The sequence below is a fragment of the Aedes albopictus genome, chromosome 1 (assembly GCF_035046485.1).
Source record: "Aedes albopictus strain Foshan chromosome 1, AalbF5, whole genome shotgun sequence".
In the NCBI taxonomy this organism is placed as follows: domain Eukaryota; kingdom Metazoa; phylum Arthropoda; class Insecta; order Diptera; family Culicidae; genus Aedes; species Aedes albopictus.
Window position 1 is genome coordinate 154,715,368 of NC_085136.1, and position 27,309 is coordinate 154,742,676.

Sequence of the window (27,309 nt, forward strand, 5' to 3'; positions counted from 1 at the left end):
CGTCTCAAACGGCGTCTGTTCTGGCATCCAGCAGCTGAGTACGAAATGCTCATCCACCGGACGCGCTAAGAAAAAGTTACTCTAAAATGAGCAAGATTCACACAAAACTGAGTTAAAATGAAACAGCTAAAAAATGGCATTTTCATCAATAGCGCTGGCCCAAGTGCAAAAATCCAATCAGTTTAAGCCGTATAATATTCTTTACATGATCAAGAATATTATACGGTTTAAAATGTTGAGATTTTGCCATTTGAGCCAACGCTAGCACTGGAATTTTGATTTATTCATTTTTGAGTTGTCCCACTTTAGCTAGAAAATGAGTGAATTTTCTGACCGTGTTAGGTGGCTGCCCCACCACGCTGGATAGGGAACCTTAGGCCATCAACCTACTGTCCCCAAATCTATACAAACCGTTCAAGAAACCAACAGAGAAAGAAAATCAAACGAGAACTTATAGCCTAAGAATAAAAAAACGCAAAAATTTAGTTCATTCATATGATATAGGCTCTATTAAATGTAAATATTATTATTAACAAGGAAAGCTCTCCCAAGCAATTACTATGAAAGTGCTAATAGTACGCCAAACTCTGAAGCAGGCCCTACTCCAGCGGGAAATCTACAACAAGAAGGTGAAGATCCCGCTCCTAAGACACAGTAAAACTCCCATTGAAATGTCTTCCCTGCTGGTGCCAATCACATTTCTACATCTGGGATAATATGGGAATAAATATGTTAATAAGAGAAACAGAGCTAGCGAAAAGAAAAGACCAAACAGACCCGCATTATCGTAACAATAACAATAAACCGGCAAATGGACACAGCGGGAGCAACATCCAACAAGCTCGACATACAGAGCATCACAAAGTGGAACAGGCAAATAAGCACCCATCCTATATTTTAGATTAGTAATTGGCTTTGCAACATGCGAGAGGAATTCTTTGCAGAAAGAAATCCTTTTGCTTTTCACATGGAGGAGAAAACTCTCCATTCCCGTTTTCCTTCCAGTGTGTGATGGGAAGCGCCAAAAAGGTTCAACAAACACAAACCACAGGCATCGGTCGAAATTTTATCCGTGGTCAAAAGTAAGCGGCATGGTATCGCATCTGGGTAGTTTATTTATTTGGGGCTCTATCGCGTATAACGCTTTATGGAGCCGAAGATTTTTTTGTACACAATATTTACAATATACAAACGATAATAACTTTTTAATCATATCTGTTAGTAATGGGAGGAAGCCAGGGTAGGTACTCGTGGCAGCGAGAAGGTCACATTTTGAGGGATGGACAGGGTAAGGATTGGACCTAAGGTTTCACTACAGCTCATCTGGGGGCGAATCGCATCTTGCTAGCGTATTCGGTGCCTTGTGGTGTAGGATCCAAGTTGATGTGGGGCTTGGTCTTCCGGATGGCCAGGAGCAGCTTGGTAGCACAAAGAGGACAAAACAGAGAGAGAACAAAACTGGAGAAAAAAAAACACAAGCGAATTATACTTTTATACCAGCAGAGCGAAGAAAGTCGAAAATACATCCTATGTTTGTGACATCGCAGGTCCACAACACATCAGTCACCAGAACAAAGGGTTGTCTACCTCGGGCCTCTGGATCTTCTGCTTCTTCTTACTCAGAATTAAGTTAAATCGCGTTAAATTTAGCTGGGCCATAGAGTTACAGCTGCAAAGGTGTACGTATTCATGCAGAAGTTGACGAGTTTGATTCCCGGTTGGTCCAAGAATTTTTCATAGAGGAAATTTTCTTGACTTTCTTGGGCATAGAGTATCTTTGTGCCTTCCTTACGGTATACACATGCAAAATGGTCATTAGCAGTAATTAGCAGAGGAAGCTTTCATTTAAAAAGTGGTAAAGTTCTAATCTAACATTAAGCTGAGAAGCAGGCTATGTCCCAGCGGGGATGTTACGCCAAGGTGAAGAAAAACAATCTTGTTTGATCAGAGAATTTTTGAATGAAATCCAGCAATACAACCAAAAAAGTAGAAACATAATATCACGACACTACTGTACCGTCGCCGCTATTGGTTTCAATCGTAAACACGTCCATAGAATGGCTTTTTCGAGGACTTTATCAGATACATTGATAAAAGGAGGATATTGATGCGACCAGGGTGCTAAGTAGTTACTTAGCATTTGAGTGTTTGGGCAATGATGAAAATGTGCTAGAAGTCACGAACCTGACAACAATGGACGGATCGCGGCCCAAGTAACACAGAAAACATCTTTGAAAATAAAAAAAATAAAAAAAAGTTTTATAAACGTACTATTAGAGGATTGAAAAACAACAAGTGTTATTTTTAAGCTTCATTTCTGTTAGCTGCTGATTTCTGGCAAAATAATATCTTTGGCTGTAAAGCTTGAAAAAATATGTAAAATATCCAGATATACAACATCAATTACCATCTAATATTGACAGTAACCAATGTTTACGTTTTAATTCGCAGTTTGTTGATTAACCATGCTGCTGACTTGCTGCAGTTACTCGTTATCTGTTTCACTCCAAAGGCTACCCCATACTCCAAATGTGGCGGGGATAAATGTGCCTACATAAAATATGAAATCCTCAGTGAAAAATTAAAAAATAACAAAATTTACTATGCAATTCAGCATGTAAAAACTGATCCCAAGCCAAACCGGGTACCAGTCAAGCTTCAACGGCTCCAACAGCTGAGCTCCCAGGAAAAGCTAGCATCCTTCTCGCCTCCAAGTTGTTCTGGAAGCAGCGGCCGTGATTACCATCCCTGCCCAAACAGGGTTAACACACACAAATCAGGGAAGGTTCCGACCAGAGCCCTAGGCGTTTTAGTTTATAAGTAATGCCAAACAGCAGCCAGAACCGAATCACAAAAAATCCGCCAACAATGTTCACCATGTTTCCGTCCCGATCTGATATGGTGTTTCTCCGGCCGGCCCGTTCTGCAAGCTCACAGGCTGTTCTGAATATGGGCTAATTGGCTGCGTAATCGTGAATCGTACACTGTACACGTGGCTAGTTATTCTACTCTGTACACATTTCACATTTCACTGAAATTATACTGAATTCAGAACAACTATGAGAATCCAATGTTGACTCGTCATTTGTATTAATTTTGTCTGACAGAATGACAGATCAACCAAATAGATGTAATATAGTTATTTTGGAGTTATAATGATTGTCACAAAACAAACAAAGAAGTGAGGATGTTGAAAATATGTTATTCAAACGAATTATAATGTAATAACAAGCTCATGTTGTAGAGTGGCTCGGCAGATGTTATTTTGAAGAAATTTGAACTTGTTCTGAAATAAAATAAAGGAATTGTGTGTTCTGCTCCTTTTCATTTTAATAGAAAAATGATTCAAATTACAGTGCTGAAAAAAATATGAGTACATGAACAAAAATATGAAACGGAATGACATATTTGTTTTCCTTAATGTGTTTATTCATCGTTGAAAAAATACTTTCTAAATTTAATAAATCTTGGCTATGACCCATTAGAAGTCTATTCCGGGTCAAGGGTTCAGTTTTATTTATGATTAAAATTTCCAATAGTATTAACAATATTTTGAACAGCACTGTAAACTTCATGAACAATCTGCCATATTGCTTTTTTCGTCTGGATTATAAAAAAAATCAGCAAAACAGAATCGTATGGCTGATCAATGTTACGTTATTTATTTCAATACAATGGCGCGTGAATTATGAGTGACTATAATTATATGTTTCACCATAAATCTTGAAGCGCCAGTAAATTACCATATTACCATAGATGTTGCTATTACTACTGAATCTATCCTATTTGTTTATTTTTTTCCAAATATTTAGACATCATCGACTCCATCTCTCGTGAAGCAGTTCATGTTGAAGTAGCTTCTTGCATTTATTCGGAAAAATAATATTTGTTTTGCTTTTTTTTTGTTCTGCTTTTGAAGTTGTTTCGCTTTGCATACAGTCAGGTTTCCAGAGAGACTGGATATATGGTATATATTTGGCACCTTCAAGTTATATAACTTTCAAATAGCTTAATTACAACAATTTAAATGGTACGCACGATAACAGCTTTCTATACATTTTTATTACCGGAAAATATCTGAATTTCAACTCATCAATGAAATTGTGTTATATGTGTTATATGCAAGTTTTATAACTGACTAAGAACTCAATTTCACCTGATCAATATTAGAGAGTTGGTTCGGACGTATATTTGGAGTATTATTAGTGTATTAAGATACATCTTAAATAACTTGTAAGATGTTTTATAAGCCGCCATTTTTTGCGCTGTTTTGCTTATATAAGTGTTCAATATTAAATTAATAATACTGGAAATTAACAACCGACTAAGTATGAAACGTGAATTTTAAACTATTATAATAATAGTTGTGTTACTTGGGGGGTTCATCTATGTGAACAGAGGAATCGCATACATATTAGCTTCAAATGAGTTTTCTATCCTTTTGTGAACATAATAACCTTATCATCTACGCATTTCTTCTGCTGGAAACGCTGCTTGTGGAGTAGTTTCCCGTAAAAATTCAAAGATGGTTGGTTACAATGTTCAACAAAGTGGTAGATACTGTCAACATACATATTGTTAAATCTTTTCCAAACTCCAAACTTACACAGAAGAAACGCAGACTTCTGATCTTCAAGCGGATTAAGGAGAGACTTGTTAGAATCCCAAAATGGCCGACTTTGGCACCTACTCACGATTTTAAGCGCACAAATCTCTTCGTAAACAAAACCAGCGCATCTGATCTTCTTATTTTAAGCTTATTACGAGTGAGCAAGAGCAGAATTATAACATGCACTGTTATTTGAAGCTTGATTTTTGAGATTTGTGCGTCTGAAGTTCTTATGCACTGTTGAAGCGAGATTTCAAGACGTTTGTCCCTAAAACGGCAGCAGACACCGGGGGAGGATTACACTCGCGTAAGAAAACTGGGTTTTGAGAATTGCTTTGGTGTGAACCACGAGTCCGATTTTCACGGTATCACATGTTGAAGAAGACTGAATACCTACATTCAGGAATGGTGAATAATCCTAGATTAGTAATGCGGTAATGCCTAGAATTGTTCAAACATTTTAGATGTGAATGCAGATTATGCAAGGTGCAACCGTTCGTCGAATCTTCTATTTAGAAATGCCGCAAAGGCAGTGACTTATGCGCCACTCTCTAGATGAGAGACCACTGGTCGTGTATTATTACGTTGCCCGACTTAGCTTTTAACCCTAAAAGGAATACCTGGGGTCCATTGGACCCCAGGCGCCTTTCAGAGCTTGTCTTTGATGGAACACACTCAGCGAGGTGACGAAACTTAGGCCATGAAGGTATCCTTTAAGGGGTTAACAGCTTGAGTGCAATCTACTAGGGTAGAAATGATCGAACGGTTACTAGGTATAGGGCATTTAGTTCACCACTGGACTATCGTACTAGTTTTTTACGAGTGCGAAAACGCAAATAAAAGTGCGCGATTGCATCAAATCAACTCGGTGTCTTCAGAGCACTTATTCAGCATAGATTGAAGAAGTAGTGCGCCGAAGACATCGACTTGATTTGATGCAATCGCGCACTTTTATTTACGTTTTCGCAATTATAAAGACTGAGTGCGCAGTCCAGTGGTGCACTAAATGCGGTATATATATAACGCTGAAACTAGGACGTTAAACTCAAAGTAAATCAATCTGAAGCGAAGCAGTAAAGTAAACGTATAACGCAAACGTGCTCAACGGACACGTGACTCAAGAATATCCTGGGAGGGCAAAGTTACTTCGGGAATCGATAGGAATGAACTGATAACGCAAACGTAATTTAGATTGTTGAACTTGTTCAATCAGTTCCTGGATAACAACATCATTCCGGATGATTGGAGGCAAGTGAGAGTACCGTCCAATTGCGATGTTGTCTTGCCTACGGAAGTTGTTGGAGAAGATGATTCTCTTTCTACTGGACAAATGGGCTGAATCGAATGGCATGTTGTCAGATACACAATTTGGTTTCCGCAGAGGCAAAGGGATGTACGACTGTCTTGCCTTGCTTACTTAAGAAATTCAGCTTGCCTTTGCTCAAAAACAGCAAATGAGCTCAGTGTTTTTGGATAATTAGGGGGCTTTTCATTCAGTTTGTGTCGAGTTTCTTTCCGACAAACTCCACGAAAGTGGCCCCTCAACAATTTTGAACAGCTTTTGTATATGTAATGTTCGGAAGCAGATGAGTTTTGCTCATGGTGACTTGACAGTTTCACAAATTAGCTACATGGGTCCCTCCCAGGGTTCATGTGTAAGCCCTTCTTAACAATTTTTATGTCAGAGACATAGATGATTGTCTCATGGAAAATTGCACGTTAAGACAGCTTGCGGATGACTGTGTTGTTTCTGGCACGGGATCAATAGCAGTTGATCTACAAGGACCACCACAGGATACTTTGGATAATTTGTCTCTTTGGTTGAGAGCTGGGTATCAAATTCTCTCCGGAGAAAACTGAGATGGTTGTCTTAAAAAAAAGCGCCAATTCTTGGAGCACCGATGAATTGTCGGCCGAATTTCAACGAAACTCCCACCCCCTGGAAGAAGGGCGTCGTTCCTTCAGCAAGCAGCATCCGTGGTCATTTGGCTCTACGATCAACCCGTTCAGCGTGCAGTACCAAAGCTACCCACCACTAGATTAGCCGTATGCCGCTAGCTTAATAATCGTTTATATTACAGGTAACCTTCGATATAACGTACCCTCGATATAGCGTACCCTCGATATAGCGAATTCGATATAACGTACATTTTGCTTCGATGTAACGTACAACATTGAAAATATTTATTTTACCCAGGAATATCCCTCAGATAAACTACGAAATCACTCAAATCAATGTATTGTTGCAGCATTAACCTTGTTACGCAGAATTAACGCAATTTGGGAAAAAATAGTGTACGTTATATCGAAGCACAAAAAACGAAATTACTGTGATTGTCGTGAAAACTCATGTTTTTCATTATTGGTTTTGTGAATTTCACCGAAACCATTGTTTATGGTTATTTTCACGTCGAATACATCAACAATAGCATAAACAATATTTTTTTTTCTCTGCTGCGATATAACGATATAACATAATATATTGTATGTTATATCGAAGAGTACCTGTATATGTTTAAAAGGTAAATATTTAGTACAAAGTAACCTCCCGAAAACTCCCTCTTGCTAAACGTCCTGGAAACCGGGAGTCAAAAGACGGCCTTGTGTGCCCACCCTGGAAGCGGCCGAGGCTCAGACCAGCTGTTTGGTGCTCTTGCCACTTCTTCACTGGGTCGGAGCGATTTACTAACGTGATCAAAGTTTGTTTCAATTTGGTCTGGGATTGAATCTTTTTCTTTTTCGCAGTTTCTTCTGGAGCTCGTAGTAGACACGACTTCCACTGATTCCCAAATGGAGAAAAACGTGCCTCTGGAACCGACCTATTGATGATCCACTGATTATGTGCCTTAGTATTTCACGGCTCACGTTATTGTCAATCGTTAGCAAGCAGCCGAGGTAGACGAATGCTTCTACAACCGAAAGTATCCCCGTCTATCGTAACATTGCTGCCAAGGCTTGTGCTGTCTCGCTCAGTCCCACCTACCAGCATGTACTTTGTTTTAGCCGCATTCACCACCAGGCCGACATTTGCAGCACCACGTTTCAGGCGGGTGTACAGCTTTGCCACCGTTCCAAATGTTCTGGTGATAATATCCATGACATCCTCTAAACCGACAAATCGGCCGGATTTCTTGTAGCGTACCCCGGCTGTTAAGCCCGGCTCGTCGCATTAAACCTTTCAGGGCGAAGCTGAATAGTAGGCAGAAAAGTCCATCACGTTGTCGTAGTCCCCGTCGAGATACGATTGAACTGGATAGTTCACCCGAAATCCTTACGCTAATCTGCACACCGTCCATCGTTGCTCTTATCTGTCTGTTAAGCTTGCAGGGAAAGCTGTTTTCGTCCATGATTTCCCATAGCTCTGTGCGGTCGATACTGTCGTATGCCGCCTTGAAGTCGATGAACAGGTGGTATTCACGGCATTTCTGGAGGATTTGCCGTACGGTGAAGATCTGGTCCGTTGCGGACCGGCGGTCGATGAAACCGGCTTTTTAACTTCCCACGAACTCATTCACATCAGTTGAAAGACGACGGAAGATGATCTGGGATAGCACTTTGTAGGCGGCATTCAAAATGGTGATCGTTCGAGATTCGTTGGTCAGTCGGTTTTCTCGGTAGGGCGATGGAAGTGCGAGTGAAAAATACAGGTTCAGAATCGCGCTACAATATTCGTTGTGTAGTAGGCTTTGCTGTTATGAAAATACATTATGTCACAATAAAGAACTTCTTGCACCGAGTTGGACGTGTTTCCTTCAATTCAGAAGTGGGATAAGACATAAGACCTACATTCTGCCATATGGATTCAAAATTTCAAGTTATTCATCATCAAGAAGATATTTTGACGTGTGTCGCGCAACGGAATTGGTGTTCCAAAGGAATAGTTGGAAGCAAAATGAAGACATTACATAACTCTCGAGCTGGTGGTGTAACTTACGTGGTCGAGAGGAGTGCCGGGATCAAGGGGCAGATCACTCTTTGAATGTGCATTCAATTTGCATCTAATGTATGAAAATGCATTTTTATATATTTTTCATCAACTCAGCATTGATATATTTTTTTACTGTTTCATGTCAGTTTGCTGAATGCCAAAACTATTGTTCAGTTTATTTTTTTTTCCATTATGTATTATTAAGATATACGTGTTTGTAGTACGGCTGTATCGGCAAGTTAGAATTCCTTTTTTCCTTTCGAGGGCACTTATCGCTCATCAGGAGAGCACCGAAAAAGTTGCTGCTTCCCAATCATCGACCGCCGGAAACTTCGGAAGGTGGAACTCGCTCTACAGCTCCGGTAGTCGGTTGTGTGTGCATTTCCTGGTACGATTAGGAGGGCCGAGGCTACGACAGCGGGAAGAATGTCATGATGAAGGATACCGTTTCGACGATGCATTTCGCAACGACGGCGTTCCCCGTAATGGACCCTACGTGATCCACCAAGAATCGATCCGGCCACGACCAAGACAGATAAGTTCGATTCCGACGCAAAGTAAGTCAGGCTCATCACCGGACGCGGCGGGAACAAGCTCCGCGAAATGCCAGGCGTAACGAGAACGGGCGGAACAATGTGTCGGTGATGGACGATCAGTGGAATGTTGACCGCATGCGAGACATCGGTGGAAGATGGCAGGGAAAATTCAATAATATATTTAATAAAGTTTCGTCAATTCATTCAATCTTAGTTTGTTTTTTTATTCTTCAAATGACACAACAGCAGCAAATTCTCAATGAATCCAGGTTAAACTAGGTTTGAGTATGCACAACACCTCCCTGTTAATAGAATCGTCAAGGGCTTGAGGATACCTCCATGAATTTGGTGGTAATAACTAAATTGTAGTTATTACCATTTATGCTAGTGGATAAGCGCTACTTTAGGCTGACAGAGTTTGTTATTCAACACTGACAATGACAATAGCCAAGTATCGTAACAAGCCATGGGTTGCTTGTTTACAGAATGAATGAATAATTGCATCAAAATGCATTTGAATGCAATCAATTTTTTTTCATATATCAGATGTCACAATAGTGATCCACCCCTTGGCCGGGATCCGTAGAAACAGAAGTTTATGGCTGCAAGCGCCAAGAAAACGGGATTAAACAGCAGAAATAACTGCATTACAACATCGAAGACTGGGTCATCGAGTTGGAGCTAAGGAAAACGTCGTTGGGGCTGGTGGAGTCAATAAAGTGGTTGTTCACATCGAGGACGATGTGTGTTGTCAAGATGGCCGAACTGTAGTAGGCTTTGCTGTTATGAAAATACATTATGTCACAATAAAGAACTTCTTGCACCGAGTTGGACGTGTTTCCTTCAGTTGGTCAGTCGGTTTCCACAGTAGGGCGATGGAAGTGCGAGTGAAAAATACAGGTTCAGAATCGCGCTACAATATTCGTTGGTCAGTCGGTTTTCTCGGTAGAGCCATGCAAGCGATAGTGTGGAATGCGGAATCAGATTAGCTTGAGAATTTTCGAACGGCTGACAATTTTCAGGTAAGAGTGATGGAAGTGCGAGTGAAAAATCCGGGATCAGAATCGCGCTACAATATTCGTTGGTCAGTCGGTTTCCACGGTAGGGCGATGGAAGTGCGAGTGAAAAATCCGGGATCAGAATCGCGCTACAATATACGTTGATCAGTCGATTTTCTCGGTAGAGCCATGCAAGCGCGAGTGTGGAATGCGGAATCAGATTAGCTTGAGAATTTTCGAATGGCAGACTATTTTCAGGTAAGAGTGATGGGGGTGCGAGTGAAAAATCCGGGTTCAGAATCGCGCTACAATATTCGTTGGTCAGTCGGTTTTTTCGCTAGGGCGATGGAAGTGCGAGTGAAAATCCGGGATCAGAATCGCGCTACAATATTCGTAGATCAGTCGGTTTCCACGGTAGGGCGATGGAAACGCGAGCACGAAATCCGGGATCAGTGGTCATCGTGATCAAATAAATCATAATCGTGATGAAGACCGCGACGTGTATTTCCATATAACTAGTGGATCATATCACCTACCAGAGGTGGCTCCTAGATCCACACCTTACCCTACCTTACTAACCACCACTCCTTCCCGTGACAACTGTGGGGATGCTGTGGATTCCACGGTTTCTAGTAGCAACGGTTGTCGAACTAACATTCCTTCCCTTTCCTGATGACCGTAAGGACGTGGCCAGCGCCGTTATTGACTTTAAACAGCTGAACTCTCGAATTGTGCACATTGAGAATGGTTAGCTAGTCCCAAGCTTTCACATTCATTGGCTCTCTGTGCAACTTCGATTGTTCTGGTCAATCACGGAGTAGCAACTACGATGTGTACGGTTATCTTTGCTTTGCTTTGCTTTGCATTCAAAATGGTGATCGTTCGAAAGCTCTCACACATTAACTCGTCGACTTTCTTGTGGATGGGACGAATTATTATCCCTTCTTTCCACTCCTCCGGTAGCTGTTCGGTTTCCCAGATCTTGACTATTAACCTTTGTATGTAGACAGGTGGCCAATTTTTCCGGGCCCATCTTGATGATTTCTGCTGCGAAACCGTCCTTAGGTACCAGCAACTTTGTTGTTTTTGAGCTGGTGGATGGCATCCTTACCTTCCCTCAGCGTGGGAGTTGGCTTGCCCCGTCGTCTGCTGCACCATCATAGTCATTTTCTCCGTTGCCTTGATCCCCCTGTGTTAACATTCTCTTAGCCATTCAGGTCGCCTTTCGATCACCTCACGTTTGTCCGTCAGGAAGCTTCCGTCCTTATTCCTACAGATTTCAGCTTACGACACGAAGCCTTTGCGGGATGCGTTGAGCTTTTTGTAGAACTTTTGTATTTCTTGGGAACATTACAGCAGTTCCGTTTCCTCGCACTCCGCTTCTTTCAGGCGGCGCTTTTTACTCCCGGAAGAGGCGGGTCTGCTGCTTCCGCTTCTGTCTGTATCGCCTCACATTCTGTCGGGTACCATGCAGCAGCATTACCGCCCGCGATGCGTCCTTCTCCTTCAAAACCGCTTTGCACTCCTCGTTGAACCAATTGTTTCGTCAACTTCGTTCTACGTACCTTATAGTGCTCTCGGCTCTGTTGTTGATGGCTGTTTTGACTGTACCCCATGGGCCCATATAGCCGAGGCGGTAAACGCACGGGTATTCAGCATGACCATGCTGAGGGTGACGGGTTCGATTCCCGGTCGGTCCAGGATCTTTTCGTAAAGGAAATTTCCTTGACTTCCTTGGGCATAGAGTATCTTCGTGCCTGCCACACGATATACACATGCAAAATGGTCATTGGCAGAGGAAGCACTCAGTTAATAACTGTGGAAGTGCTCATAGAACACTAAGCTGAGAATCAGGCTTTGTCCCAGTGAGGACGTTACGCCAAGAAGAAGAAGAAGAAGACTGTACCCCAGCAATCCTCCAGAGGGGCCAGCAACAAATTTCATTTGTAATCATTTTCATTTGCTTCCAGTTTGTTGCGTAATCCATCTATCATTTTTTTTACATTTCCACTTTGCATTATTTTGCTTCAAATTCTGAAACACCTCTCAATGAAATGGAAGCGCAGTTTCGGCATATTCGTTCATTACCAAGAGAGTGATACCATTTGCATTTTTTTCGCAAGCTTTGACCCCAGCGTCCTTTTTCGTTGCTGGTAGCGAAATATGCTCTAGCGCACAATTTAATCAAATTTTCTTCACTCCTACCTGTTTCCGCAGCAACAACAGCAGAACCGGCAGAAGCATCACACCTTGGTTTCGCTACTGTTGCTGCTGCTGCTGCTGCTGCAATGAGAACACATGGCGTCCTTTGAAATAACAGTTTTCCGGGAGCGAAGAGTGCATTTTTTGACTCCGGCGTAGACACACCTTTGCCCCCTTGCTTGTGCACGGACGACGACGTGGCGAGAAAAGTGCCAAAGGGTCAATCTGTGAACGAGCACTGGGTAATCGTGTAGTTGTGGGGTTCTTCTGGCATTCCAGGTGACGAAACATCCGAAAAGCAAATCATAGCCAATTTAATCTCTGCCCACATTGTCAGGAGCACTATCAAATATTGTTATATTGTTCTAAATATTGAAACATTATAATTACCAATGTTTCAATTACTTGAATGAAGCGTTATTTTTATTTACTTAATCTACTTTGCATGGCTGTATATAAGCTTGATACTTTCATTAATGTCTCCCATTTCAACTCCAGTGATCCGTTACGATCATTCGGAAAACCTCTACCGTTCTGGGATACAAGATGACAATTTTTTTTACAAAGTTCAACCGTCGTCACTCCGAGCCGGCATTTGCATCCAACAACGCTGCAGCGTTACCATGCTACGGTTTCGTTATGAGTACCTATGTAGCAGCAAGCATCTTACCTCCCAACCGAGACCGGGTTGTTAAGTCCAAACAGATTTTAGTGCTCAAGCGTTTGCACACGTGCTAGGCAAAAAAGCGGTTATTTATGCTACCTCAGGAAATTTAATTTTGTTGCGCATTATTATGCGATAGCATCGTACGGATACGATCGTTACGGTTGAATGTTAGTTTTTGCCACTTTTCAGCATTTGGCGTAGCATAAAAGTGCAATTGCATGAGCCATGTGTTGAGTTGTAGTTAATGCCAGCTAGGTAGCATAGGGAAAGAACTCTGTTTCTTTGCCTTAACGGTTGAGTTGAGCTGTGAGCAGTGAAGGTCCAGTGAGTATATTTTCTCCACTTAAAATCTTAATCGCAAAATGGCTCAAATCACACAAAAGCTTGGAGTTATAGGGTGTCCCAGAAAGTATGGGCACAACTTTGTATAGCGAAAATACAATCATTTTCTTAACAAACAATAATTTTTATATTTTTGTATTTTTATTCAAGGTATTTTAATTGATACCTGTAAAGAGCTTATAGATTAAAAAGAGTTTTTGTATGCAGAATGTTTAAAATGAAAAAACGTCTTTCAAAACTTCTGCACAAACTACTTTTTTACGGTTTTGCCAAATATCCGAATTCGAAACATTTTTTTCGATTTTTTTTCACATGGTATATTCGAAAACATGTTTCCTCAGATAATTGTCTGATTTTTTTTTATAGAAATATGTTTTGCCTGTGCGTACGGGTATTCCATAATTTTGAGAATACTGGAAAATTCGCCTTTTCTATTTCTGGATAAGACATGCTCACAGACATTCGAGTTTTTAAACATGTTTTAACGAGAATAAAAATAATTCAATCTACACTTTATAAAGCTGGAGTATTTATTTATTTATAGTGAAATTAAAATGTAATTTTCTGCATGTTGTGATATATATTCAGAAGCTTGTTTTCATCTATAAGAAAAACTAGTTTTCAAAAATATCGATTTTGGCGTTTAAATCCATTTTTCAGGTTCAAAAATGTATGTTTTCAATTCAAACTAAGGGTTGTACAATAGATACGCATATGAAAATACACGGAAATATTTTTTGAAATTTTTATCGAGCTTAATTTCATGCATAGGGAACAATTTGTTAAGCGATGTTATTGAAAAATATAACAATTTGTGAAGAAGCTTCAAAAGGTCTTTTAGGGAATGTTCTTCCGCTTTCAAACGAAGTGTAAAATGCAAAATTTAATGATTGGCATATGATGCCAATATAATAAGGCAGGATATGTGTGAAAATAAAGTTGGTTTATGCATCCATTCCCAAATGGCAGAGCTGCACAGTTGTGCCCATACTTTCTGGGACACCCTGTATTACCTACTTAGAAAGTGTTATGTTTGTATTTTATTGACAACATTTTGTAAGTTTTTGTTATATGCTATACCGTGATTTGCACATCTATCCCTGATCTTTAATGAGCCTTTTTAGTGCTCAGACCATTTTGGGCAACTATCGAGTACAAGACGAGCAAACCATCCCGTATCACGGTCATCAAAATGTAGATGATCTTGTACTGTTGCCGGAATCAGGATGTGTACTGTTGCCGGAATCAGGATGTTCCCCTTGAGAATAGAAATTCTTAGACCAAACTTAAGCTATGCAAGCAACCAGCTCTGCGAACAAAACGGCAAACTGCCAGAAAAAAAATAATGCCATTACAGGATTGACTGATGTATCAAGAACAATAATGAAACCCCGTCATCCTGGGCTTGGACTTCGTTATCCATTTGAATAACATGGCACAATTTATGTGGTGTTTGAGAATTTGTAATGTTTCATTTTATTTTTCTTATCCAAGTGTTCAAACGTGGAGTCCGAAACGAAAACTAAAATGTGCATAAATAAATCTACATAAATCTACGTTATATCTAATTCGCTATATCGAGGATACATCCAGCGGCTGAGTAAGAAACGCTGCACCACGCCCAGCTAGATCCAAGGTGGTAGCCCCATCAGCGTGGTCGCCCTAGTGTTGGTTTGGACGTTAAACAGAACTGGCACGATGGCCCTCCGGCGAGACAGGAGTGTTGGCGTAGGCCCAATAAGCCACCCGTAAAAAATCCCATTGCGAATAACATAGGAGAAAATACGACTCAATACAATCGGCAAAGACCCACGCGACGAAATAAGGACTACGATTGGAAACTTGGAACATGGAATTGCAAGTCACTAGGTTTCGCAGGATGTGACAGGATAATCTACGACGAACTACATCCCCGCAACTTCGACATCGTGGCGTTGCAGGAACTTTGTTGGACTGGACAGAAAGTGTGGAAAAGCGGGCATCGAGCGGCTACCTTCTACCAAAGCTGTGGCACTACCAATGAACTGGGAACAGGATTTATAGTGTTGGGCAAGATGCGACAACGTGTGATCAGGTGGCAGCCGATCAACGCAAGGATGTGCATGTTGATAGTAAAGGGCCGTTTCTTCAACTACAGCATCATCAACGTTCACTGCCCACACGAAGGGAGACGAGAAAGAAGCGTTCTACGCGCAGTTAGAGCAAACATACGATGGTTGCTCGCCGCGTGACGTGAAAATCGTTGTCGGCGACATGAACGCGCAGGTAGGAAGGGAGGAAATGTACAGACCGGTAATCGGGCGAAACAGCCTGCACGCCGTATCGAATGAAAACGGCCAGCGATGCGTAAACTTTGCAGCTTTCCGTGGTATGGTAGTCCGAAGCACCTTCTTCCCCCGCAAAGATATCCACAAAGCCACATGGAGATCCCCCGACCATCAAACAGAAAACCAAATCGGCCACGTTCTAATCGACGGTAAATTCTTCTAGGATATAACGAATGTCCGCACATACCGCAGTGCGAATATAGATTCGGATCACTACTTAGTCGCTGTATGCATGCGCTCAAAACTTTCGACAGTTATCACCACGCGTCGAAGTCGAACGCCGCGGCACAACATCGAGCAACTTCGTAACGTACAAGTGGCTCAAGACTACGCGCAGCAGTTAGCAGTGGCTCAACCAACGGAAGAGCAGCTTGGCGCAGCTACACTTGAAGATGGCTGGAGGGACATCCGATCCGCCATAGGTAGTACCTCGGCTACAGCACTAGGCTTCGCGACTCCGAATTACAGAAACGACTGGTACGACGGCGAATGTGAACAGTTGAAAACGAGAAGAATGCAGCATGGGCGAGAATGCTGCAACACCGTACGAAAGCGAATGAGGCACGTTACAAACAGGCGCGGAACAGGCAGAACTCAGTCTTCCGGATGAAGAAGCGCCAGCAGGAAGAACGAGATCGAGAAGCGATGGAAGAGCTGTTCCGCGCTAAGGACACACGAAAGTTCTACGAGAAGCTGAACCGCTCGCGCAGAGGCTTTGTGTCACAAGCCGACATGTGCCGAGATAATCACGGGAATATTCTCACTAGCGAGCGTGAGGTGGTCGAGAGGTGGCGGCAGCATTACGATGAGCACCTCAATGGCGACGTTGCAAGAACCGAAGGTGGCGTGGTAACAGATCTAGGAGTATGTGCACAGGACGAAAGACTTCCGGCTTCTGACCTTCAAGAGATTGAGGAGGAGGTTGGCCGGTTGAAAAACAACAAAGCCGCTGGAGCAGATCAACTACCAAGCGAGCTTCTAAAATACGGTGGAGAAGCACTGGTGAGAGCACTACACTGGGTCATTACCAAGATTTGGGAGGAGGAAGTATTACCGGAGGAATGGATGGAAGGTATCGTGTGTCCCATCTACAACAAGGGCGACAGGTTGGATTGCGGGAACTACCGCGCGATCACACTACTGAGCGCTGCCTACAAGATACTCACTCAAATTTTATGCCGCCGTCTATCACCGATTGCAAGAGAGTTCGTGGGGCAATATCAGGCTGGATTTATGGGTGAACGCGCTACAACGGACCAGATGTTCGCCATCCGCCAGGTGTTGCAGAAATAACGCGAATACAACGTGCCCACGCATCACTTGTTCATCGATTTCAAATCGGCGTATGATACAAACGATCGAGAACAGCTATGGCAGATTATGCACGAATACGGATTCCCTGATAAACTGATACGGTTGATCAAGGCGACGATGGATCGAGTGATGTGCGTAGTTTGAGTATCAGGGACACTCTCGAGTCCCTTCAAATCTCGCAGAGGGTTACGGCAAGGTGATGGTCTTTCGTGCTTGCTATTCAACATTGCTTTGGAGGGTGTAATAGGAAGAGCGGGGATAAACACGAGTGGGACGATTTTCACGAAGTCCGTTCAGCTGCTTGGTTTCGCCGATGATATTGATATTATTGCTCGTAAATTTGAGACGATGGCGGAAACGTACATCCGACTAAAGAGTGAAGCCAGGCGAATCGGATTAGTTATTAATGTGACGAAGACAAAGTACATGATGGCAAAGGGCTCCAGGGAGGAATCACCGCGCCCGCCATCCCGAATTCATATCGACGGTGATGAAAACGAGGCGGTTGAAGAACTCGTGTACTTGGGCTCACTGGTGACCGACGACAACGACACCAGCAGAGAAATTCAGAGGCGCATTGTGGCAGGAAATCGTGCCTACTTTGGACTCCGCAGAACTCTGCGATCGAATAAAGTTCGCCGTAACACGAAGTTAACCATCTACAAAACGTTGATTAGACCGGTCATTCTCTGGGCACGAAACATGGACCCTACGTGCAGAGGACCAACGCGCCCTTGGAGTTTTCGAACGGAAGGTGTTGCGTACCATCTACGGCGGAGTGCAGATGGAAGACGGGACTTGGAGAAGACGAATGAACCACGAGCTGCATCAGCTGCTGGGAGAACCAACCATCGTCCATACCGCGAAAATCGGGAGGCTACGGTGGGCGGGTCACGTCATCAGGATATCGGATAGCAACCCGACCCGAAAATGGTTCTCGAGAGTCATCCGACCGGTACAAGAAGACGTGGAGCGCAGCGAGCTAGGTGGGTCGACCAAGTGGAGGACGATCTGCGGACCCTACGCAGAGTGCGGAACTGGAGACAAACAGCCATGGACCGAGTGGAATGGAGGCGGCTACTATGTACAGCAGAGGTTTCCCCGGCCTTAGCCTGACCGGTAAGGTAAGGTAAGTATATCGAGGATACGCTATATCAAGGGTATGTTATATCGAAGATTACCTGTATTGGGGTCCAACGTGGGGCATCTGACTGACGTCACTATCAGACTCAGAGATCCTTCGTGGCGGTGAACCTCCATGCCGTGGGTAAAAATTGAAATCACGTCAGGTGATCCAGATAAAACTCATTGATGAAGTCATAGAAAGTTGGAAAACGTCGTGCACATACAGGGGGTGGCCAAAATGTTTGGGATAGGCAACTTTTTTTCACTCACAAAAAAGTTCAACATGGTGTAACTTTTCATAGAGTGCATCAAATATTCTCAAATTTTTACTGTTAATCAACCTATTATATGTGCATCAGTGGTACAAATTTGAGCTCGATTGGTTAATATTTCGCAAAGTTATAACCGATCTAGTAAAAAACTATTTTTAAGACTATCAATTTTTGAACTGTCTTATCTCGGAGACCGGTAAACCGCATTGAATGAAATTTTGAGCGATTATCAACAATATAATAGTGCTTAAACATTCATCAGAAAATAGATACTTTTTAAACGTTGAAAAAAGTTATGATGTTTTGACATTTTCACCCATTTAGAGTAAAATGTGTCAAATTTACTATACTGCACAAAAATTACTAAATGTGTTCTTCCTTTAATCCGAATAGGCTCTCATATATCTTTTTATAGATATCTTATGAACAGAATTAGAAAATCTTTTAATGTCAAAAATAAAATTTTATGACATTGATGTAAAAAAAAATGCATTTTTTCGAAAAAGATCCAAAAAGTGTCAATCCATCATAACTTTTTTCAACGTTTAAAAAGTACCCATGTTTTAAATGATTTTCAAGCGTTTATATATTGTGGATAAAAGTTCAAAATTTCATTCAATTCGGTTCACTGGTCTCCGAGATATGACAGCTCAAAAATTAGTAGTCTAAAAAATAGTGTTTTAACAGAATGGTTATAAATTCGCGAAAGATTAACCAATCGAGCTCAAATTTGTACCAATGATGCACATATAATAGGTTGATAAACAGTAAAAATTTGAGAATATTTGATGCACTCTATGAAAAGTTACAGCATGTTGAACTTTTTTGTGAGAGAAAAAAAGTTGCCTATCCCAAACATTTTGGCCATCCCCTGTAGTACTTCCCCAAGAAAAACTAACAACTAACCCCAATTCAAGGTGTCAAGCGACCCGTGCCGAGGAATGCTCGATCGTTAACGGAGCGTGTGGGGTAACTGGGCATCACCACAGTATTTCATCCTTTACCGCGTTAAAGCAGTTTTCCTTTCCCGTGCTACTCGTGGAATTTTAAATTAGTTTTAACAAATCTAATCAAAAACCGAGCGACAGTAATGGTGAGGCTTATCAATCTGGTAAGTCAACGGTTACGGCACTTCATTCGCTAGTAACAAAGGTGGAAAAAACGTTTTCAGCAAAAGAAATAGCTCTATGCGCCTTTTTAGACATAGAAGGAGCATTCGATAATGCCTCCTATTCATCTATGAAGCGTGCCATGGAGAACAAAAACTTCGACCAATGTATCATACATTGGATTTATACTGTGCTTGCAAAAAGAGAAATCACCTCTGAGCTGGGAAGTTCTTCTATAACAGTAAGGGCAACGAAAGGTTGCCCTCAAGGAGGAGTCCTCTCACCACTAATGTGGTCCTTGGTTGTAGACGATCTTCTAAGAAGCTTGAAGGAAAAAGGTTTCGAAGTTGTGGGCTTTGCAGACGATATAGTCATAATAGTGAGAGGAAAGTATGACGAAACTGTTTCGGAGAGAATGCAAAGGGCTCTAAACTATACACATTCATGGTGTATTAAGGAGGGCCTTAGCATCAACCCGTCAAAAGTCGTAATTGTCCCTTTCACTAGGAGAAGGAAGATCAACCTAAAAGCTTTTCGGCTTGGAGGGATACAAATTCATCCTAGTGATCGAGTCAAATACTTAGGTTTGATACTGGATGCCAAACTGAACTGGAATGCTCAAATTGAGTCCGTGATCGGTAAGGCAACAAGTGCGTTCTGGTTATGCTCCAAAACTATTGGCAGGAAGTGGGACTTGAAACCAAAAATGATAATGTGGATTTATACTGCCATAATCCGCCCAAAAGTGACGTATGCTTCGTTTGTCTGGTGGCCAAAAATAAAAGAGGCTACCACGCAATCAAAGCTTGCGAAAATTCAACGTCTTGCGTCCATTGCTGTTACAGGAGCGATGCGAAGCACACCATCAAAAGCTTTAGATGCGATTCTCAATCTGCTACCCTTGCACGAATACGTGCAATTAGAAGCAGAAAAGGAATTGCTGAGACTTGTAGGTCACCTGAGCATTTCACAATATTTCCAAAAAAGGGCAAGTAATGAAAATGATTAAAGACTGGATGAAACCTGTGGAGAACCATGATATTCCTTACAAGTTGCACGAAACAACTCGTGCAGATTGGGAAGTCGGAGGTCCCACTGTTCGTCAAGGATCAATCAAATTCTATACAGATGGCTCAAAAGTTGGAATAAAAACGGGAGCAGGAATCTACGGCCCTGGAATACAAATTTCAGTGGCGATGGGACACTATCCTACGGTGTTTCAAGCAGAGATTCTTGCTATTTTGAAATGCACAAACATCTGCCTTGAGAGAAAATACAGATATGCAAATATTTGTATTTTCTCAGATAGTCAAGCTGCACTAAAAGCATTATGCGCTTACAAATGTACTTCAAAGCTTGTCTGGGAATGCATTCTTTCACTGCGCAGGCTGTGCCAAGGGAATTCAGTAAACTTATACTGGGTTCCAGGTCTCTGTGGCATTGAAGGGAATGAAATGGCAGACGAGCTTGCTAAAAATGGTTCCAATTTACAGTTTGCTGGCCCAGAACCATTCTGTGGTATATCAAACTGTACAATTAAAATGGATCTGAAACGCTGGGCTGAGCAGAGGGTGATATCCAATTGGATGGATGTCAAAAATTGCCATCAGTCAAAACGATTTATAACACCAAATGCTTATAAAACCAAAAAGCTCTTAGAGCTCAACAAGAGAGCTCTATGTACATACACTGGCCTAGTAACTGGACACTGCCCGAGCAGGTATCACTTGAAAAATATTGGCCATATTCAGAGTGATATCTGTCGTTTCTGTAATATGAAACGTGAAACCTCGGAACATCTGCTTTGCAGTTGTGGTGCTTTATACACGCGCAGGCAAAGATTTCTAAATAGTGGTTGCTTGCAACCCAGTGAGATCTGGTCTGCAAAACCTGGGAAGGTCTTGGAATTTATCAATTCCATTGCACCTGACTGGGAGACGACGCGTCGTGGCAGTAGCTGATTACTTGACACATGGTAATTAGCTGGCTAGATGCGAATATCAAAACGGGACATGCCACAAAAGTTCAGCCTATTGGACGCAGTGGCTTAATTTCCCCAACAGGGGAGGAAAAAAAAATGGTGAGGCTAACCCATTCACAAGGAGTGGGTTGTCTAGGTCTCCGTTAAGGAGCGGTAAGGAGTCAGGAGCAGAAAGCTGCGCACGTAGCTACAGCGTGGGAGCTCCGATTCATGTACCGGCTAGCCTGCCGGGGGAGATAGTGGACGCGTTGTGAGGACCATCAACCAAAATCAAGACAGGGGACGAGCAGGTAGCGGTGCTCTCGCGTGCGTGCGATGCGACCATCTCCAAGCATAGAAATGGTAGACCACCGAGTTAGTGGCTTACTCAAGCAATTGCGGAACTGCACCGAGCCTGTGTACAGGCTAGGCGGTGAATGCAGCGAGCACGAACTGAGTAAGAGCGAAGTGAACGGCGGGTGTTGTTCGCAGCTGCCAATGTCGCACTGAAGATAAGAGCAAGCTAAAAGGTTTCCTTTGAGGGTCTCTGCCAAAGTGCCAATGCAAATCCGTGGGGTAATGCCTACAGGATCGTGATGGCCAAGACGAGAGGTGTAATGGCTCCTACTGAGCAATCTCCAGAGATGTTGGAGGTGATCATCGAGGGGCTTTTCCGCGTCATGATCCTAGTTCTTGGTCTCCTTTCGTAGAATAGCCGGGACTGCTGGCGATGAGAAGAGGGTCACCGATGTGGAGCTTATGGGGATAGCAAAGTCCCTTAGCGTAAGTAAGGCCCTAGGTCCGGACGGAGTTCAGAACCTGGCCTTAAAAGAAGCTATTGCAGAGGCTCCCGAGATGTTCAGGTCTGCTATGCATAAATGCCTGCACGAGGGAGTTTTCCCAGAAGTATGGAAGGCAGAGTCTAGTTCTATTACCAAAGGTGGGCACACCGAGAGTCTGTCGAGTAGCTAGTACGGCTTCCTGAAGGGGAGGTCAACCGTAGACGCTATTCTGTTGGTTACAAAAACCGCCGAAGTAGCGCTGCAAAGTAAGAGAAGGGCGATTCACTACTGTGAAGTAGTGACTCTGGATGGAAGAAACGTGTTCAATAGTGCTAGTTTTTGGCCGGCTATTGCAGATGCGCTCATGCGTCTGGCGATACTCGGGTACCTGTACAAGATTCTTGGAAGTTACTTCCAGAATCGAGTACTAGTTTACGGCACAGAGGTGGTCGGAATTGCTGTCACATAACCTCTGGAGTTTCGTAAGGTTTCATCCTGGGTGCGGAAGGTTCCTTCCATGTACGACAAGGGGGCTGTCCATAAACCACGTGATCATTTTTTTGGGACTTTTCAACCACCCCCCTCCCCCCCGGGTGGTCATTAGTCCATACAATTTTTTTTAATTGTCCATACAAAATGGTCATTGGCCGAACCCCCCCCCCCCACTCATGACCACGTGGTTTATGGACAGCCCCAAGGAGCTGAGGTTACAGTTCCAAGTTGGTGTGGCCATCGTAGCTGACGACATTACACTCCAGTGAATCGTTAGAAGATGTGGAAATGACTGCTGAAGACTCGATTGCAGTTTTAGAGGAGTGGATGAGCTCCATGAAACTGGAATTGGCTCACCACAAAACACAGGTGGTCATTGTGAACAACCAAAATTCGGAGCAGCAACTGATAATCAGTGTAGGCGATTGCACTATCACTTCGCAGCTCTCCGTCAAACACTTGGGTGTGATGATCAGCAGAATGTCCGGTTTGTGCTGGTTTAGAGAAAACGGCGGAACACGTTTTGTTCGTGTGCTCGCGTTTCCGCACAATGCAATGTGTGACGGCATGATTGCCACATGTGGGAAGGACACAACCCCAGTTAATATTGTCCAAAGGATGTGTAATGACGAGTTTGGCTGGAATGTGGGTGATTGGAGATACAGAAGAGATGGCACGTGCACTCGGAGAATGGCTACTTTAGACGCTATACATGTGGTGGTCAAAGTATTCGGGGTCGACTACTTAGGCCATACATGTGCCTGGCCGTGGGGAGAACATCCTGGTAGAATTGCTGTCGTAACGTCGGTCTACTGACAAAATGTTGATTTTTTATGACCTGAGAAGAAAATCAACACGATCGAAATGAAACCAATCTAGAGTGCCATGCTGCAATAACATTAACAATTGTCCAACCACCACAACTTGGCAAGACAAAGTTTGCCGGGACAGCTAGTACCCAATAAAAATGATCAATCAATGTAAAACAATGCAAAAGTGTAAATGACAACCTCCCAGTTCTTGTAACTATGATGATAACTGTAATTGTTCCTAATTTTTTTTAGCTGTTTTAACGAGATATTTTTAGCCCTGGGCTAGTTCATCTCGGGACCCACGCTTTACTTCCCTTCCGAAGGGTCAGGAGTGGGATTCGATCCCAGGTCCTTGGCGTGATAGTCAAGTGTTCTAATCATCCAACCAGATCCGCTCCATATTTGTTCTTTAGACAAGATAGCAAAAAAAAATCATTAATGTCATCATTTTTACGAATGTATGTATAGTGCATCATAACTCAACAATTTACTGCATTTTCTTGCATTTAGTATTACAAAATTTTACTTTGTAGCAATAATGGCTCGGTTGAGATTTTCCGAAAAAGGTACGAACGAGCACCACGATACATAGAGCAGTAGGAAATCTGAAATTTGGCGAATTTATATCTGACAAATCCAAAAAGTACACAAAACAGCAAGTGGGTGCGGGTGACTGCCAGCACACAGCAGTAAGCCTGTTCGTCTGGATGAGACGAGCCATACATATTTTATCTCTAGTTGTCGCTTTCGAAGCCACTTCCATTCTCCGAGTTCAATAATTTATGAGTTTTTTTCTACCGCTGGCTGCAACGCTGTTCTGGTGCTCGTCGTCGGTGCTCTCGTGTTGGATGCGCCTCCACCAACGATTGTCTCTGGCTGGAAGCCCGAGCGCTTCTGTGCTCCATTGGCAGCGGTCTCACTATTGACTTACAGTGCTACAACTGTGCTTTGTAGAAGGTATTAAAAAGTTTCACGTTTACATTGCTGCATTTTACTAGAATTTTCGGTCTGTGTAGATGTGTTTCGCGTCGAATATTCTGTTGATTCAAAATGTCTGTGTATGATTAATACTATATGGTTTCATGCACAAATGTGACCCGGCAAGGTAATGCTTATTAAACTTTGTCATTTACTTTTGATATTCAGATCATGGTCCGGTTCTGGACGTTTCGTGGTCGAATTCATGGTGGAATCGGATATCCTCTAATACCACACCATTGTGGCATGTAACCATAAGTCAGCTTCCAGGATCGAATGGAGCGGACACCCACCCAGCTTCCACGCAGTTCAATGGTGCTATAAATTAAATTCCATCTACTACATTTATTGGATATTGGAGGCAATAATTGCTGATACATGTGTATCAATTCGGCCCCCAATAGCCCTCGTAAAACCGTTTCCAACCGACTGAAGGACCATCCATGGAAGACAATCGCTTTTCGGCAGCTCTGACCAGAAAGGTAATAAATAACTCACTCCTCGTACGCACAAAAACGAGCTGACTTGTTGTCGGCTAATCGAAAGAGGGTTGGCAAAGTTTCCTCCCAAAATCACCCCATCCCATCGGCCCTTACTATGTCATCTGCAGGGCTGACTGGCTGGTTATGTACGTGGCTCTCCCGGGATACGCTGAAGCTCTTTAGAAATTTCGGATGGCTCAGCGGGACACTCGTCCTCTAGCTAGGCACATCGTGACCGAATGATAAAAAGGGTTGTCGAGCATGTTTACAGCGATATTTTCTGTGATTCAATTTTGAGAGGCCGTGCCAAAGGAACGCCCACACCGTGTTGACAGCGATGTCAATTGAGCGAGTGAATATTAATTTTGCTTCGGTGCTTGTGGCTTTGTCTGGTGCTCCTTTAGCATTGACTTGGTTCCGTGTAATGCTTTTATCGGTTCATGGCAATACAGACAGATGGCAATACATACAGATCAAATTTTCAAACGTCACGCATGTGAACTATCACATATGAACTACACAAAAACTCAAGAAAGTCTACAAAACAAACGCGAAGAAACGTAACATAATCTTGCAATATACTTGAATTGCTCATATCTAAGAAAAGCCTAATCTTGCTCAAATTTGAACCATTGACAGACAACTAGTAAATCAAGTAACAATGAAAATATGTGCACTTTACGAAAAGTTACAGCTATCTGAGCATTTTTTGTAATGTGAAACTTTTGCCTGTCCCGATCATGGTTTCTATCCCCTGTAAATGTTACAGCAGCAGAAAGTCTTTGAAAAATTCTTCGAGGTTCTAGCAGAACTTCCGTGTATGAATTTTGAGGCACGTATTGTGACAGCTTCGTTCATTGGAGCGCCTCCCGGAAGTTTTGGCGTTTAGGTACGAATGTGTGAGTCAATCGGATATGATTTGTCAGAGACCGTGATTATTAAAATTGCATATCATTGTTGACATCAAACGCGAATGCAAGATTTGTAAAGTGAATTTAATATTCTATTTCCACCATATATCCCTTTCGTGACGAACCAGCACAATTGTGCTGTTGAGCAATAACAGGTTTGCATATTTTTTTACATCTGTTTAGTCCTTGTTTATGCGATGTAAACTATTTTAGCAATTGAACTATCACTTATACTTCTATGTGTGCAAACAAACTTTTGTTTACGTTGCATGTGAGATTCATCACAACAAGTTGCTTTGCGTTGCGTTGCGTGGTAACGGAGTAATTCGTAGATTGCATACTGAAAGTTGTCATGTTATATCTTTAATACTTCTAGGGTAAGAAATCAAACTTTGAACTAGTCAAATTGTAATCTTAATTTGAACCATTTCGAAATTCATTAAAATGACGTACTTTTTAGGCAAACATTGTCCCGAAAAAGATGTTAAACAGCTTTCCGTAATATAACCTGGTAACATGGACTTTAAAAGCATTTAAAAAAGCGTTTTTATCATGGAAAACAGGCAATTGAAATATCACTGTGATTTCACCTTTTTCCCCCCAGAGAAAGCCCATTTTCGGTGCACCCGTACAGCTCATGCATTGCATCACACGCAATAAGTGAATACGTCAAATGAAAGCTTATTTATCGTAGAATCGGTCAACCGAATAATATTCCGCATTATTTGTCATAAAATTATCAAATTTAAGTGATTCTTACTTGGAGAATGTTATCTTAAGTTGAACCATTTGTAATCTAAATTTGAACTAGTAAATGGGGGGTAAGCTTCCAGTGTTGGCCTGTAGATTGCGCTAGTGGTTGCTTTGTTTACTCTTGGGGGATGAAAAATTCCAAATTTAGTTTCCAAATTCCTAAAGAATTTCGAACATTCTGAGGTGAGATTCCACTGCCTAATGAAAAATAGGTATGCGAATTAGCAGATTCATGTGATTTTTAATTGTTTAGCATGGAATTGGCTGTTTTGTGAGTTGCTCGAGCTGCTGCCGCCAGTAGTTCAAATTAAGATTAAAATTGGTTCAAATTATGGTTACGATGGTTCAAATTAAGATTAAAATCATTGTTGATGAAAAATCGAATATTTCAATGAAATTCGGTGCAAATACAAACTTTTACCATTTAACAGAAAGCTTATACCCGTGGCTTTCATGTACATACGATTTTGCCGTAGTAAATTATTCCCATGTGGGAGAAAAAATCACTTAAAATTTGCACTGCTTCAGAAAGCCGCAATTTGGTTCAAAGTTTGATTACCTACCCTATTCCGATTGCTTTTGGAATGCTATTTGGGAAGGAACAGCTATCCAATCAGAGGTTGAAGTAAAAAAAGACATGAAAACTTCCATTGCCGGCCACGCCCATCTTCTCCGTTACGAGGATAGGAAAGGATGTGATGATATGACAC

At 42.3% G+C, this 27,309-nt stretch overlaps 1 protein-coding gene and 1 long non-coding RNA gene across 2 annotated transcripts in view; both read left to right on the forward strand.

Annotated features, from left to right (window-relative positions):
* Positions 1-15,740: 15,740 nt before the first annotated feature.
* On the forward strand, positions 15,741-17,026 carry LOC134285826 (uncharacterized). The gene is made up of 2 exons (XM_062847437.1): positions 15,741-16,681; positions 16,716-17,026. Exons 1-2 carry the CDS (start codon positions 16,141-16,143, stop codon positions 16,751-16,753), a joined length of 579 nt encoding a protein of 192 aa, XP_062703421.1. The 5' UTR covers positions 15,741-16,140; the 3' UTR covers positions 16,754-17,026.
* A 9,197-nt stretch (positions 17,027-26,223) lies between these two features.
* LOC134285220 (uncharacterized) overlaps positions 26,224-27,309 on the forward strand; it is a 250,024-nt gene continuing 248,938 nt past the window's right edge. Inside the window, exon 1 of the long non-coding RNA XR_009996230.1 lies at positions 26,224-26,933. This is a non-coding gene — a long non-coding RNA (uncharacterized LOC134285220). The remainder of the gene's footprint in view (positions 26,934-27,309) is intronic.